This window comes from Anopheles marshallii, chromosome 2 (genome assembly GCF_943734725.1).
Source record: "Anopheles marshallii chromosome 2, idAnoMarsDA_429_01, whole genome shotgun sequence".
Lineage (NCBI taxonomy): Eukaryota > Metazoa > Arthropoda > Insecta > Diptera > Culicidae > Anopheles > Anopheles marshallii.
The window spans coordinates 10723265-10739891 of record NC_071326.1 but is presented as its reverse complement, the minus strand read 5'-3'; the positions used below and the strand labels follow the sequence as shown (position 1 = coordinate 10739891).

Genomic DNA, 16627 nt, shown 5'->3' with positions numbered 1-16627 from the left:
CTGCATGTTAGGTGGGCAAATTTGCTGCCAATGGAAGTTCCAGTCCATGGAGACGCCCAGTACTTAATGTTTCGATGGAGACGCCCAGTACTTCAGCGTTTTGTAGAGGCATTTTTGCCCACATTCAAACCGAATTTAGCGGTATTGAAACGGTACCCATCGCCAAACCACAGCCTAATTCCGCTCAGTTGTTCAACGAATTCGTACAAATTCATGCCTTCGCTTGTACGCATATTTCTGCAGCCGTTCCGATTTTAATCCACTCGTGATTTATAAAGCCCTCCCTTCGAGACGGGCGTACACATTGATTTCAATCCACCCGTACAACCGCGTATTCACTGCGTGGTACTGTTTATATACCTTCCCTCTCACGTGGGTACGCAAATCCCACACCACACCAGTCGGGGAAGCAAAACTTAAACCTTACCGCTTCATTTTCCACGATTCCAGTAGCTTTATAACTCCATTATAACCATTCACCGTAGTCTTCCTTCACAGTTCACCCACCGTTGAGTGTTTCACGTGGAATGTATGCACGTGTTTTGCGAACGTTAAAAAAAAAAGTGCAAGAACAAACCTCGAACCGCTCGATTCACTCCGAGTCCACCGAAACAAACGGTCACGATGCAATTGTTCCCCTTGCTCCAAAAACCATTCCATTCTGTCGCTTTTAAAACCATTTATTGTTTGTGCTATCTCTACCAAACGACAATCGTAAATCATATATTAAAAGATATAAAAAAAGTGCAAACCACCATCCCGCTTCGAATGCCGCTGCTGCCGTGTGCTCGAATAAAAGCTCATAATCTGGCAAACCGAACATGGAACATGGAGCCGCTCAACGCTCGGTTTCGATGGAGCACGTACTCGCATCTACTCGCCTGCTCGTACGATTCCCGTCCACGAACCCCATTCCCTGGCGCCGGTACAAACAGTCCAAAGCCTAGGATGTTTATGCTCTCCTCGCGCTGCCTTCCCCCCTGAGGCTCATATTCCTTTGCTAACGTTATTATATTTTCTCCGGCTTTATTTCCTACAAGCAAAACCAAGATCATTGATCGAGCATTGGAACCAACGGCAGATCTTTATCCCATTTGTTCGGGTGTGTTTCACACGCCACACACAAACACACACTCTAATGGCACACAATACCCTATCACAACCCGAGCACACGCGAATGATGCTGTACCTTGTTGCATCGCTTCTGCTGCTTCACAAATTCCCAAAGCTCCCGTTCCCAGCTATTTGGGGAGGATAAGAAATGAGCATGCAAAAGGGGTGTCGGGGCACCGTGAGGGAAACAAATCGAAAGTATTTCAATCCACCAATGGAATGAGCGGCAACTTTTAATGCCTCCCATTATTACAGCAGAAATCCTTGTGGCGCACAACGGTGGTGGTGATGATGATGATGATGATGCTGCTACCGGAGGGTGCCAGGCAAACAGACAACAGTACAAGATTGCTCTTATTTATTTCGCCTTGGCGCTAACCACTGTTTTATCCTGTCATTATCCGTCTTTTATCGCCTCGGCACGGGCTGTTCGGTTTGGTGGGAGGGAAATCTGGGTTGGGTGATATTGTCGACGAGCGGACGATTTCGCGTAGCTGATACTGTTCTGTTCGCTTCCCATCCAACGTTTCGCGGTGCCTCGAGGCGCAACGGTCGGTGAATGGTTCTGGGGTTGGTACCACTCGTACGTGGCAGTGTGGCATTCAACCAATGGTGGCAGGTATTTGCCACCGAGTATATGCCCCGTTGCAAGAATGCTATTCAGTTTTTGTGTGAAAAGCATAAGCTAAATAAACACGAGCCGCACCGCATAGACAATTGCACGCTGGTGGGTTTCGTAATCTAGTGCCGCTTAACAAATTATGATTAATCGCAACTGTGCAGAACGGTGCATACGGCTGAAACACTGGTAATCATTTTAATTTGTACGATAATAGCGTTATCAGCATTACTGAGCAGCCGTGTACATGTGCGCTCGTGTAAATTGACTGGTATTCGAACGGTTGCAAACGGCTGGAAATTTAATGTCATTAAGCTGCTGCTGCCATAATCTTGTCAAGCTACAGCCAATATGCTCTATTAAGTTGCTCTTGTTCCATTATTTTCCGAGAAGGTCTTGAGGGAACTGAAATTAAACGACTGCAGAAATAACTTTAAAATTCCTTCCATTGATTCAATCTAACTGTAATGTACAGCATAATTGCTCTATATTTAGAAACTCACGACAAACTATCCCTTTTGTAAACTATCTACAATGTATACGCTTCGCTGCTCACAACATACCATCGAGGTCCGGCGGTGCATCGATGCAAGTTGATTAAAAATTCTTGACAAATTTGCATCACATTTAAGCCACAGTTGAAACTTTGTTTGACTTTCGTTCGTCCTCAGTTACAACACATATACACACACACACACACACGCATACCATGGCCATGCCCCGTAGTTATCATCGATTTCCGCAGAATGGATTCGGTTCGGTAATAGTTCCTAGTCGTGTAAAAGGTCCAATTAGAAAACCACCGTAACATATCTGTCATACGGGGAAATTTATCAATAGAAAGCGAACTCGTACAATTTGCACTCGGGATAAGTTCCGGAACTGGTCACTGGTTCCCTGGACACTCGCACCACGTTGCACACATGCATCATGGCACCATTGTGCACGATGCACACAACCGGGCACAATAGTTTGCTTCGACACCCGGACATGACAAAAGAGGACCGCCTCACCCCCCTTCCCGTACATCGGGAACCACTAACGGGCACTAACGACAACGACGCCACGAAAGAGTTGTGCAGTTCGATGCGACATCCGTAAAATCGACACAGTACACCGAAACGTGTCGAAATTACTGCTGCACGATATGTTCAGCACAAACTATTCTAATTTTTGACCATTTTCCAGCGAGTAAAACACTCGCACGCTAGCGAGAGAGAAAAAAAGTCCTGGTTGCCCAGCATCGGGTAGGGGCATACATCGATCGCTAGGATTGTCGCTATTCAGATCAGTGTCGGAGAGCTGGAGAAATGGCACAAAAACGTTCCACTACCGTTCTTTACGCCAGGCTACTAACTAAGCCAATGGTGGATGGAATGGAGCCAATACAGCTGCAAGCTCAAAGCGTACACGGAGCCTAATGCAGCTGGAGCGACCATACGGTCGTGTCACTTTGTGTCCGTCATACACTACAAAGAAGCCCTGCCCATCGAACCTGTCAGCGACCAAGTGCTTGTGCATGGACGTCAGTCCAACTTGAAAGTTCATTCGTGGGGAGAAAAAACAAAACTTTGTCCCCAAAAACCCGCTCCATTCCACTAAAACGGGACGAATTAAAACGATACGCATTTCCGCATGGGCTGTCAAAAAACCAACTTCCAAGCGCACATGGAATCGCATCATTCACGAAAAGTTGCCCCGGTCATCGGAATGGTACGGATCATATTTCGGTGCCGCTATTTTTTCTGGACGTCCATGGCAATCGTTTGGTTGATTCGAGTGCGCATTTATTTGTGATGGGTAAAACAATTTTTTCCTCGGTCACACATGTGCGTTTGATGATTACGTTGAATTCGGTATCGAGTTTGGTGTCGCCACAACTGAGCAGCGCAGTGCGGGCGAGCGTTCAATCAATCGCCGACCAGATGCAACACGAACCACAACGTAACACAATTATCGATGCAATACTGTTCCGGTACGCTTCCGCAGATGGTGTCCGGTGCGAAATCATTAACCTTCTCATGCATCTTTGAGATTACTGGAATCGCTGGAATCCAATTCCGTAGCGGTGATTAAGCGGCAAGGCTGTGAAGTTTTATCGTTTTGTTTGGTTCGTTGAATTTTTGGTTCGAACATCCCAACCCTTCCCTAACGTGATTTACTGTCTTGCGAGTTGTTTGTTAGTAGCTGTAGTCTGCCCGACCTGATAGTTTCACATCTGCCAATAGTAACACGATCCATTCTCTTCCGGACAAACTTCACCGCGTCACTTATAGATTTTCTCTCAACAGCCGCCCGTGCTAAGATAATCGGCTCCCAGGAGGTGCACGTCAAGAAGGGCAGCACCATCTCGCTGTCGTGTGTTGTGAATGTCCATGCATCGTCCATCTCATGGTACGTGTATAGCACGTGAACATTTCCGTGGTTGGTTGGACAATTTAAGACAACTTTGCGATTGTTCGGCTCTTCCTCCAGGTACCATGGATCATCGATCGTTGACTTTGATTCTGCCCGCGGTGGAATCAGCCTGGAGACGGAGAAAACGGAAGGTGGCACCAGCAGTCGGTTAATGCTCACCAGGGCAACACTGCGCGACTCGGGCAATTACACCTGCGTCCCGACCGGAGCGATATCCGCCAGTGTACAGGTTCACGTGCTAAACGGTAAGCGCAGGATGCGGTGCACGACGTGTCAACAGTACAACCGATTGCCGAAATTCGTTCTTCTTTCTCTCCCTTCACCGCATCACAGGCGAACATCCGGCTGCAATGCAGACCAGCAGTGGCGTTCCGTGCCCGACGCATCAAACACTTATCCTTCTCTTTGTATCATTGAATAGTTGTAATCTTAGCAAATTAATCTTCTTCATATCAAACCTGCTCGAGACGGTACGTTTCCTGCTCACCACAACGATCGCCAACTTCCTTGTCCACATCCGTCGGCTAGCATCTTCGTTCGACGTACGGCACTCAAAGTCCACCAGCTACGTTCTGCTGACACTGGCTTCGATCGGTACCCATCTCCGGATTGCGCTCCCAAAGCTTCGCCGGACGACGACAGAGCGTCCCACAGACTTGGCTTCGATTCGCACCCAGTCGAGATGATCTTGTTCCCCGCGCAACATCGGAAGACATTCGTTCACTACTCGCGGACTTCGGGCCGCGCTGCACTAGATCCCAAAACACTGGTGGTTGGAGGACTGGTCCTTTGAGCATATGTAATCAACGTGTCCCAAACCATCTTCGCATCCAATGCCCCTTTTCCGGTGAGGAACGCCACGGATAATGTGTGAAACTCCTGGAGCAAAAAACCGACTATTCGCAAAAGGACACTCCAATGTCCGGTGTCCGAACACGAACAAAACTCGCTCTATGTGTGCGTGTCGCGGTGAGGAACTTGTAAATGTATAAATGTTAAGTTTCTACTTCATAATAATTACAATAATGTTTAAATTCCAAGGTATGCTCCACAGAGTGGTAGTGTGTGGCATTAGCATTGGTAGCGAACCGCGAAGAACCATTGAGAGAAGCAGCAGAACAGAAGAGATACAAACCAAAAGCTACACTATTCTGGATTATGATGTAATGGATTCGGAGAATCCTAGCGAGTAAGATAATAGATAAGTTAGTCAATATTTACCCGGTTCATGTACTGGAACGGGATAAGCAGCAGGCCCGGTGTAATGCACATTGCACCGGCATTTCGTTCCCGGTGCGAATTTAAGACTTACAAACCGAATGCAAAGCGGAACGCGAGGAAAAGTTGTAACATAGTAAAAGAATACACGAGTGAAAATGTAAAACCAGATAAATCCAACTTGTAAGAATTTTAGTAAGAAACTGAAGCAAACATTACGAACAAAACAAAAACAAAACACAAGCAAATCACACAAACACACACACACACATTTACGAAAAACGAAACGAGTTTGTGAAAAATAGCTATAATGAAGTATGGATGATAAAATCAAACAAAACGTATGGAAGGAGCAAAACATAGGCAAGCGTGTAATAATGTGAAGCATAATTTTCCCCGTTTCCTCTTCATTTTAGCAAACAAAGAGAACAAAGAGAAGAATTTGGTGTGCTAATGCACCTAAAGGAAGAGGCTAGCAAGAGGAAGAAAAAACGTCGAAGGCTAAACTAGATTCAAATTGTAGGCAATACAGGAAGTCGGATAATTAAACAAACAAACCAAAATAACATCGAGAACACTAAACACTTGCTAAACGGTGGCTCAATTTGAGAGGTGAGAACAAATATAAAACAGGCTAAACCCCCAACACACCGTTACAAAACCCAGTTACTAAAAAAAAAAACAACCTAACTGAACAATGGTTTTCTTTTGAAGAAAAATATTTTATCTCACGAAGCAGAACGAAGACGTAAATGGACGCCGGCGAAAGTAAATCAAATAATCTCTCTCTGTATAAATCAAAACAAGAAACCAAACAAACAAAAACAAATCTAACAAAACTACAAACAATCATCACTTTGAGTGGGACGACGTGTGTGTATGAAGCTGTACGATTTGCTGTGTGCCCACAAGGTGGGAAAAACGGGAGGGAAGCTCTTCCCAAGGCGGAGCACAGCACGAGTGGGGAAGAAACAAAAACCATTATCATCATCCGTTAAATGGCAACCCGGTTCATGTGTGATGGTTCATAAACATTGAAAATAAACGACTAACGCGTAGGAGAAATTGAAACTATTCGGCCAACTACCTGATACTGATGGAAAACAAGCGTCCGAACGAACAGTCTTTCAGCTGTAAAGATGTAAGTAACACCGATAATGTGTTTTCGTCCATGTGTTCGTTTTTGATTTAAATTCACTATGCACTGCACATGTTCATTTAGTTCGTTGTCTTACGCATTTAAAAGTTCCAGGAATTCCTTTTTGCTGCATTCGGAACACAACCGTGTACGAAATGGTTCCACGTGTGTTTTGGGGAAATTATTATTCTTTCATTTATATTTTCCCGAGCAATGTAAGCACAGTTCACCGTAGCCTCAAGCATTCCGTCCTTCACAGAAGGACATATCCAGCCACAACTCTGCGAGGTAACGCAATGAAAAGCATCGATTTTTGTCCTTCGTTTTGGATAGAAATGTGAAAACCGGAGTTTTCTTCTGCTTTTCTGCCACACGCACGGAGCATTGTCGTAATTGTATTAATTCGAAATCGCTCGAGACCGGACCTGGGGAAAAAAGACAACGGTTTTCCAATAAATCGATATCATTTTCATTAAAATGAAAATAAATCAAACCCGACACGATGTCACTGTTGGGAACTCACATTTTCACTTTTTACGAGAGGTTTGGAAAAAAGTTAAAGTCTTTGTTTTTAGAAATTTGAGATATTGTTTTATTAAAAAAAGTCATAATCTCAATGACCTCCACAACGAAAATTTTGACATCTTCAAATCAAATCTTGGTACGGTTCTGAATACATCCATATTCTGCTTAGTAACGAATCGCAATCTAGTTACCAAGGCGCTGCACGAACTTGCTCACGATCGCCCGCTGTTCACCGGTAAACATAGATCCGTTCGCTTTCGCATAGAGCCCTCGGGAATGGGAGTGGTCCGACCGCGAATCTTATGTCCGGAAGCGGACGCGAACGCCTTGCCCACACATGGATTATATGTGGCGCTGACAACGTGAAGTCGAACAACCCTTTCGAAGCGAACTTCACGTGCCTAAGCTTCCAAATACAAGCGACGAGAACGGGACGTCCCTTCCCCCTCCCCCAGGACGCACATCATCCGTCGAGAGGTTCATTACGCATGAATATCAATGTGAGGGAAGATTGAATAAATTTCCATTTTCATCTCTGCATCGCTTCCTGCTTCCCGGACTTGCTTCGATTGCCCGGACGGATTCAACAACGCAAATCCCGTCTTAGGTCACGCTGCCGAACTGAAGGGACTGAATGGGACACTTCGCACCGATAATGGAAACATTTCTTGGCGTTTTGATTTGGAAATATTGCACAGAATTGTCCCACTCCCGGTACGGCTCTTCAGCATCTAATTGGCTTCTTAGCCAACACGTTGGCCCCATTGGACCGGAATGGCGTTCTGTTGAAAACTGATGGGTTCTGGACGGGAGCCTTCTATCTGCGCTGGAGTGGACCATGGCCCGTAGACCCGTTTGTTGGTTCGATTCGAGAAGTGTCAATGCTAACACGTGCTTATTTGGATGTGCTTACGTGCCGAACCAACAGCGGAGAGCAACAAAAGGAAAACGAAAGCACCTCTAATAATCCTCGGTCAGAGAAAGGTCAATGGGCAATGGGATTATTTCACGGGTACGTTTTTTTTTACTGCGCCCATTTTAGCCGACCACCGACCAATCCACTTTACAGACCGGAAAAAAGCATCAATTCCCTCCGATGATTGGTCAGCATTCTAATCTCTCGCACACACCAAACACGCCAACCTAATCCAGCAACGGAGATATGTGTATTTATTTTTTTTGTTGTTGTCTATGCTGCCCTTCGATTTTCATCCGTACGCTGATCCACCTGGTCCACCTGGTTTTCATTTCTCCGTTCATGTTCCGGCTACCGTTCCGTTCCGGCTACCGATTGGCTCACTGCCCACCAGGAAAGCCGGCATGAGAATACGGCACGTGCAAACGATTTCCATATCAATTTTCATTTAAATCCCCACCTTCGACGATCCGGCACGGGAAACACGGTCATAGGTCGGTCCTCGGGCCACCGACTCAATGCGTCTCTTTTCCCTAGCTCCCGGTAGGCTATTGTACATCGTGATTGCTTTGGCCGGATGCAATTGGCTTGTTACACGATCGGACTAAAGGACCGACACCCTCACCTGACCTGGTCACAGTATTGGCCATGTTGGTTTCGAAAGAAAAGGACGGACATGAGATTTGCACTTTGTTATCGGTTCCGCACGTACGTGCCAGTGTTTATTGCTTTGTGTATCTCCAGTTCTCCGCCCCTCCCAAGAAGCCTCCAATGTAAGATCCTTAACCTGCAGTTGACAGACTATTCCCAGTGTTAAATTTTTGCACTTCATCCTTCTTTTGTTTAGCGACTCCTCACTACGCCAGACAAGCTCAAGCATATGGAAAAGGATCTCGTGTCTTCACCTTTCAACAGCCCGGCACTTTCACAATACTGTGCAAAAATTAATCTCCGGCGTGGATTTTCTTCTCCTCTGCTGAAGCAATTCGCATTTCAGCACCAACTCCGAAATAAAGTGCATTTACCCTTAATCGTCCCTTTCAACCTCGTCTCGTTATGTACATTCTACTCCTTCGCATCAACTCACCTGAGAACGGGTGCTGCATGCGGTTCCATTGATCGCCAAAACCGGTGAAGACAAACTTTTCTGAAAGGCGTAAATCACCCACAGCAATCATCCCATCAGTCGTGCTGCTTCTAAATTCCTTTTGCCAAAGCACCAATTACCACCAAACAAGCGCTGGGAAGGGTAAATCCGAACGATGAACGTTCACAACTGCATCAGCAAAACTAGACATTCGTTCCTCGCCGGTCAGTCCATTCGCTACGTTTTGTCTTAATTAGCGAATGCTCCCAGTTTGGCTGAAAGTCGATGGAACTGTTCAACAACAACTTAGCGAAATTCTTTTATTTTCCAGTACGGTTGCAATTTGCAGCTTTTCGTGCAGCAAGCTCGTGCGTTGTTTTCATGTTGTGCTAAAATAGGTTATCTCGGTATGGGGCGATACAGGGTTAAATGAAGTGCAGAAATCGAATGGCCGGTACTAGATATGGGACAACAGAATTGTAAGTAAGTAAGTAAGTAAGTAAGTAAGTAAGTAAGTAAGTAAGTAAGTAAGTAAGTAAGTAAGTAAGTAAGTAAGTAAGTGAGTAAGTAAGTAAGTAAGTAAGTAAGTAAGTAAGTAAGTAAGTAAGTAAGTAAGTAAGTAAGTAAGTAAGTAAGTAAGTAAGTAAGTAAGTAAGTAAGTAAGTAAGTAAGTAAGTAAGTAAGTAAGTAAGTAAGTAAGTAAGTAAGTAAGTAAGTAAGTAAGTAAGTAAGTAAGTAAGTAAGTAAGTAAGTAAGTAAGTAAGTAAGTAAGTAAGTGAGTAAGTAGGTAAGTATTTAGGTAAGTGAGTAAATTCCTTTGTCCATAATGCACTTAGGAAAATGTTTCAAATGCGAATGAATTACAAAAATTCTTTTCCATTCCTGCTTCCCGCTTCAACCGGGGTTAATACTTTGGGACACCAATTTCACCACAAAAACTTATTGACCATCGAGTTCTACGGTTGTTCATTGCAGTCATTTTAATAAAGCTTTATTTCTGTCCCACTCATCGGCAAAAAATATAGTTCTGTATGGAGTCGGAGCAAAACCACCGGCTTTTCCAACGCGAAACTGCAATATACTGCACTCAATAAATCGCACCGAAATTTTAAATCCACTAACCACTGGGCACCATCGCCAGCAGCTTGTTAATAGTAATTGGAAAGCGATAATTTATCGTCACACTTTTCGCGGCATTTTTCGCTTGGTCAATGGAGACGCGAACGTGAAAAATAACCTATTCCCGATCACTGTTTTAACCGCTTCAACTCGGCCGATGGTACGCGGGAGAGATACGCGGTCTTCGGCTGACGCATTTCGTTTTAATTAACATTGTCACATGGACTACACACTACAGCGTTCGTGCGTCGATGCACCACATACCAAACATGGCATGTTGTATTTTTTTTTATTTAATTCCTTTTTGGTACTCTTAAATCACATCTGTGTGCTCGGGATTTGCACATTCAACAACACACAGAAAAACGAAAATCGGTGTAAAATGTGTGAACTGGTTGATTCAGGTTGGTGGTTTTACACGAGTTTCATTAGAAACCTTCAAACACGAAAATTGTAAACAACGACCGTACAATATAAGTATATTCTTTTAGATAATACTTAAACAGAATGGGTTATTTGTTACCCGTTTCTACTAAGATCCGAAATGTACGCAATGATGTGAAAAAATGTGTGTATAAGTTGCTCTACCGTGATAACGCAAAATCTAAAAATGATGCAAATAAATGAAATAAGATGCAGTTGTATGAGTATTAGAACTTTATTTATTAACAACATGTTTGGTTGAAGCATGAAGTTTTTATTAAACACTTCCTCTATACCTATTTGATAAACTCATCGATTGATCAATAACGTAAACAATAAACACAAAACAAACAATCTCAACAGAAAGTATGGCATTGAGCGGCGATTCAAAACACTAAACCGCTCTCGCAGGCAGTAGATTGACACAACGCAACGATACACTTAAAGCTCCTTTTCGTACTTTTCCAGATCGTACAGAACTTCCAACACGCAGCCCATACTCCAGGCTTGCGTACGGCACGAATCGTTACAGTACGCCCCATTCTCGTTCGTGAGCTCGGCCAGGCCACGCCAGTGGCAACGCTGCAGCTCGTTCACGTGTGTTTGCAAAATTTTCCAAGTTTCAGCAACCGTCTCTTTCAGCACTCCGTTTGCTTTTGCAAAGATCAACCGTGCCCGCAGGTAGAATCCGATCGGCCAAACCCATTCCGGCCCATTGTGGTAGTTTGCACCATGCGCGACCGTCTTGTCATCGCTGTCGATGGAATTGTCGTAATTTCCACGGTAGCCCCAATCTTCGTAATCCAGTGTTTTCATACCCAACGGGCCCAACAGATACTTTTTGGCGTTTTCCAGTGCACGCCAGGCGTGTTTCGGATCAGCCAGTTCCGGGGCGGCAAGCAGCGCTATCGGGAAGTTACATCGCAGCTGATAATCGGTCCACGGTATTTCCGAACCAACCGTATCCTTATAGATACCACGCTTGTTGATGTACGAGCTTTCGGAGGTCTCGTCGACGTAGAACTCTTTGTCGAAGTTGGCCGCTATCTTGTTGGCCCACTCCTTGTACGTCCACACCGTTTTGGTGCCATTGTACGAAGTGCGTTCGACCGAGGACACTGGTATGACTTTCTGTTCTGCCATTTGCTGCATGAAGCGCAATCCGGCCATCTGGAGGCCGACCAGTTCGACCGCAGAACCATCACGAGGCGTCGATGGGATGCCCCGATTGCCGGCCTTGTCCGAGGAACCCATCTTGTCCATCCAGGTGCCGCAGTTGGCATTATTGCCACCAAACACAAAGCCTGTCTCCGGATTGATTCCGATACGATTATTAAAGCCCTTATCCTTCATGTGCGCGTCGATGCGTGTTCCAGCGTTGCGTTCGCGATACGACAATCCTTGGAAGTGTATAGTTAGCGCCTCCTGAATCGTCTCATACAACATTTGATCCTGCAATTATAAAAATGTATTCTTTTGATTAATAACTAATCATTAAACAAATCCCAATCATGTCACTCACACATTCCCCAGGTGCCTTTGCTTCGGAGTCGTCCGTCGGGTAAAGGCGCGATACCTTATCCTTAAGAATGCTTTTGCCATTCGGCACTTCTTCAGCGTACTGTTTGATTGTATACAGCCACCACCAAATCGCGTCGCGACAGTTGAATCGCGAATTCTGTCCACCATCCAGCAGATTTGGGATCAATCCGTGTCTCAAACAGCCACCAAATCCGAGTATCATATACCGAGTTTCATCGTAACGGCCAGTTAGCAATGTCAGCCCACGGATTGCAATGAAAGTGTCCCGGCCCCAGCAACGCATGTATCCCGTCGCAAAGTGGGGCAAACCGGCAGCCATCGTCGCACAGTGGCTCGTTGGTTTCGGATCGCCCACATTTGGACTCAGTTTGGGCAGGTTTGCCGACGGACAAACGCTCACACACTGCACCGATCCAAGGGCGAGTCGCCGTGCAAAGTTGGAACCATGGCGTACAAAGTCCGACATCAAATTACATGCCGCCGCAATCGACAGCCGGTGCACGTTTGTAATGATCACGTCGAAGTAGGACGGTATCATGTAGCGAGGAATCTCCTTCAGCGACTTCAGGTTGTTTTCCAACCACTTGGATATGGGCACCAGTTTCTCGTACTTCAACAAGCGCTGGGAACAGTAATCTATTGAAAGGCAAAATCATTAGCACATTCGAGTAAGCGTTAAACGATGTCGATCCTTTCTTACCGATTAGCCAATTTCCATTCCGCAGATTGTTGGCCAACGGGTGGCCCAAATCATTGTTCGGACCAATATCGGACAGGATGGACATGACACCCTGCAAGCCACAATACACAAGATCTCCGTAGCCTTCGACATTGTACGGACCTCCGCCATTATCACGTTCCTCCTCGGCGCAACAGTAGAGCAATTTATTGAAGTCCACCAAGTCCAACTTGGACAGCATGTGCTGCAATTCTGCATACCGTGAACCTTTATCCTGGTGAAACTCGCGTACCAGTGACTGCAGATTGTCGAAGTGCACCCTCACGTTCTCTTTCAATGCGACTCTAATCGCGACGACGGAACCGGGCTTTAAGTTCGAAAAGTGTAGCTGCGTCACGTTACCTTTCACGACCGCTTCCTTGCCAAATATGTCCGACTCTTCCAGCTTCAGGTTACGCTTCAAATCCACCACGTACTCATTAACACCGTTAATATAGTCCACATTCTTGACAAACTCCGTCGGACGATCAAACGTTTGGCCAGTTTTCTTGTAGATCTGCACCTCCAGTACGATCTCCTTGAACTCTCCTTCGAACTCCAACGGACGAACACCGGTCGGACCAGCCCATGGGTTGGGATAGTTGAAGGCAGTATGGGCAACGAGAATAACAGTCTCGTGATTAGTAAGAGAGTGACGTGTAACGGCCACTATTTCCGGATGCATCTGATCAACAAACACTTGATCGAACCCATGCGTAGCAAGTCCTCCGTGAAGCACATTCAGTGCCTCCTTTACCGCAATCAGACCCGTGCTTTTGTTCACTTGATTGCCCCATTCCTGATATTGTCGCTCTTCGTCCACAACATGGACCTGTGTTTAAAGTGGGAGAAAAACATTTTTTTTATAAAACGAACGCAACGCTCCAGAACACGCAATACTTACGTGATGCGGAACGAACTCATCGTAACCACGATTGCTGCCAGTGGCACAGCATGCCATCGACACGAGGGCGGCCGAAGGAATCAGATCGAAGATCGATCGTTTCTCAACCGGCGACGGATTGTCGTGCGTTAGATCCATGAACAGGGCATGCGCAATCCCTGGCGCAAGGATACGCTTTGGACAGGGGAAGAATGCACCAACCGGCGCTCCACCGTAACGATACACTAGTCGACCTTGCTCGTGTGAGTCCCATGCTGAGAGGGCCTCTAGAAAAAAGAGTAACGAACAATAACATAAGCGTGGAATCTATAAACAACCCTTATCACTCGTTGCTGCATGCATAGGCTCGTTAACGATCGCTCGCTTACTTAATCACCCATCAGGGAAATGCAACAATCGGGCGAGAGATAACCTGCTACCGATCTGAGCAATCATGTCTGATCGATCATACCGATGATCATATCAATGTCGCCGATTAATTACCTCGAATCAGTGACGTAATGCCTAGACGGTTCACAAAGATGTTGTCCGTGTGGTCGGAGTTGGTGAACAGCTCTGCAGCCACGTACAGCTCCGGGTTGACTTTACGCGCTGAGTCCAGCAAATATTCAGCCACATGCAACGGTGTGGAATGGCAATTATCCAACCGTACTCCATCGAAAATGCGCGCCGTAGTATCGACGTACTCCTGCATGTGCTTCCATAGGTACGGACTGTCTTCGGGTTTATCGCCGTATCGCAGCTTCACGCTGTCACCCCAGGCAATGAGCTCACGCCGAAGATAAACGTTCCCTGTGCCCGGTTGCACACGGGCGAAATCTTTCAACGGGTCACCATTCATCACCCATCCGTTATGTGCCATAAAGAGCTTTCCTGCACCACCGTACATCAAGCTTTCGATATCCTTGAGCGATTTACCTTGCGTACCGTAGTGCGTGAAATACTTCATAAACAGAGGGTACTTCAGCGAAATGCCTTTCACTTGAGGACCGTCATCCTGCACGCGTTCATAGCGAGTTCCGGCTAGGCAGTTGTCAATCGCGTAGTCAAGATGCTCTTGAATTTCACGGCGGACTTCCTCGTTCAGGAACTGTAACCGGGCGCGGAACACTTCGGCACATTTACGCTTGCGACTGTCCTCGTCGAAACAGTCCTGACGAAACACGTTGTAGATGCTCATTGCACGATCAAAATCGATTTCCGCACCGAGTCGCCGATACTCCGGATCGGCGCGAAGCTTTATGTCTCCTTCGGGAATATCCTGCGCACGGCTGGGACTACGCTTGCTACACTCGTCACTGAACCGCGAGAGGTACTTGTCCACGTTGCACTGGTAAAGTTCGTACAGCTTCACCTGGGGCAAATAATTCGAATGGATCTGCCAACGGATGGCTTGCAGATGATCTTCTGTTTCAACCACCTCCGGTACGCCTACATGCGCCAACATTCCATCCTTAACATCCTCACCCACGCGAGCCAACATCGCGTCCAACAGAAAGGCCGGGCGTAAATGGGGACAGGTGAAACAATTGTAGCTACACTCCGGATACTCCCTTATCCAGATCGATTCGTTGGCCGTGTGGTTCAGCACAATGTCACATATCGATGCAACGTTCCATTCTTCGCGCATTTTCCGTATCACCACTGCCAAATCATCATAGGACACTTCTTTGCCTCCTTTGTTCTGGAAGTCGGGATTCACCTTTAGCTGATTGCGCAAAGAGTAGGCCGAACGCGATCCACCTAATTCCTGCACGGGTGTGAAGTGTACCATGTTGTAACCGGACTCCTTAGCCACACGCAACTTTGATTCCCACGTGTCCAATGGACCGAGCAGCTTTGAAATCACCGTCTGACATCGGATCGCATCCAGCGGCAGAGACGTGGCCGCGGCACCCGTTCCAACCGACAGCTGAGGTTCTATTTGTACGTAGACACCTGCTTGCGCTCCTGCTTCTGCACATTCTTCATAAAGAGCGTAGAAGTGATAAGCTCCCGATTTGGTAAGGTGAACGTTGCAGTAATAATCCACGTCTTTTATCGAGGTGTATTCGGAACCATTCACACCAAGTGGAGATCCTGCGGCCGAGCACCATTCCAGGCGTCTGTACGTGTTCCGACAAAACTCTTTACCTGTAAAATCATTGAGACACAATTAAAAATACTAAAAATTTGTTGCGAACCAACGAACGCGGCTAGACATACCATCTGCTGGGTAGTTACAGTACAGTGCTACCCGTCGTCCCAGCAGCGAGGCACCCGGATGCACATGTACTAGCGAGTTCTTCTTCAGCCGATAGAGAGCTCCATCTCCTTGATTGCCGTCATGTATGGCTAGCTTTATTGAAATTACTCCATCAGTCATGGTGTTTGATTCAGTGACTTCCTCGATGACACTCTGAAACAGAAAGAACACAAGTGCCCCGGCGAACGGTGAGTTTTATGCGAATGTAACGGACTTTATTCTCGCGGTTTCGTGCTAATCACCAGAGTTGTGAATGCGCTAGACAATCTTCTCGGTATGGACATACTATGCAATGATCGGGCGATGCAACACTACTAAAATCGACCTGCTCGATCGTGCCGCAAGTCAGACACACGCCTGCAGTTGCCTGCACACTTCGCTGATAATACACAAAATAACCGCAGTTATTATCGCGAGGGCGCCATCACGATCGTTCCCGAATGGGAGGAATAAAAAATAACAAACATAACTGACGATGTAGCAGCTGATCGGCAGCAGAGAGTGCAGTATGGCACACTCTACTTCGCATCTTTGACCTCGACATCCAAGGGGCGCGGAGCCTTTGATTACAAACACATTCCGTTAGCATGCTTGTCGGTGAGAATGTCTGCATGTGCTGCTTTAGCTTATGGCGTGATTGGG

At 46.3% G+C, this 16627-nt stretch overlaps 2 protein-coding genes across 2 annotated transcripts in view; one reads left to right on the top strand and one right to left on the bottom strand.

Moving 5' to 3' along the window:
• Positions 1-4836, top strand: part of LOC128719324 (uncharacterized) — a 65726-nt gene extending 60890 nt beyond the window's left edge. The window contains exons 5-7 of the mRNA XM_053812949.1: positions 4009-4126; positions 4208-4395; positions 4484-4836. Of these exons, the coding sequence (XP_053668924.1) occupies positions 4009-4126; positions 4208-4395; positions 4484-4836 (659 nt within the window). The remainder of the gene's footprint in view (positions 1-4008; positions 4127-4207; positions 4396-4483) is intronic.
• Positions 4837-11017: 6181 nt separating this feature from the next.
• On the bottom strand, positions 11018-16269 carry LOC128710293 (glycogen debranching enzyme). The gene is made up of 7 exons (XM_053805343.1): positions 16228-16269; positions 15946-16138; positions 14224-15873; positions 13741-14006; positions 12819-13668; positions 12099-12754; positions 11018-12028 (listed from the first exon to the last, which is right to left on the bottom strand). The coding sequence occupies exons 1-7, from the start codon at positions 16267-16269 to the stop codon at positions 11018-11020; spliced, it is 4668 nt and encodes a 1555-aa protein (XP_053661318.1).
• Between the last annotated feature and the right edge of the window lie 358 nt (positions 16270-16627).

What these genes read in the sequence shown, in the direction of transcription:
- LOC128710293 (XM_053805343.1), bottom strand. Translation starts at nt 16,269, where the DNA reads ATGTCCATACCGAGAAGATTGTCTAGCGCATTCACAACTCTG. An exon ending in CTGTAACTACCCAGCAGATG is followed by an intron (nt 15,874 to 15,945) that starts GTATGTCTAGCC and finishes ATGATTTTACAG; the next exon opens with GTAAAGAGTTTTGTCGGAAC. An exon ending in CATTACGTCACTGATTCGAG is followed by an intron (nt 14,007 to 14,223) that starts GTAATTAATCGG and finishes TCTTTTTTCTAG; the next exon opens with AGGCCCTCTCAGCATGGGAC.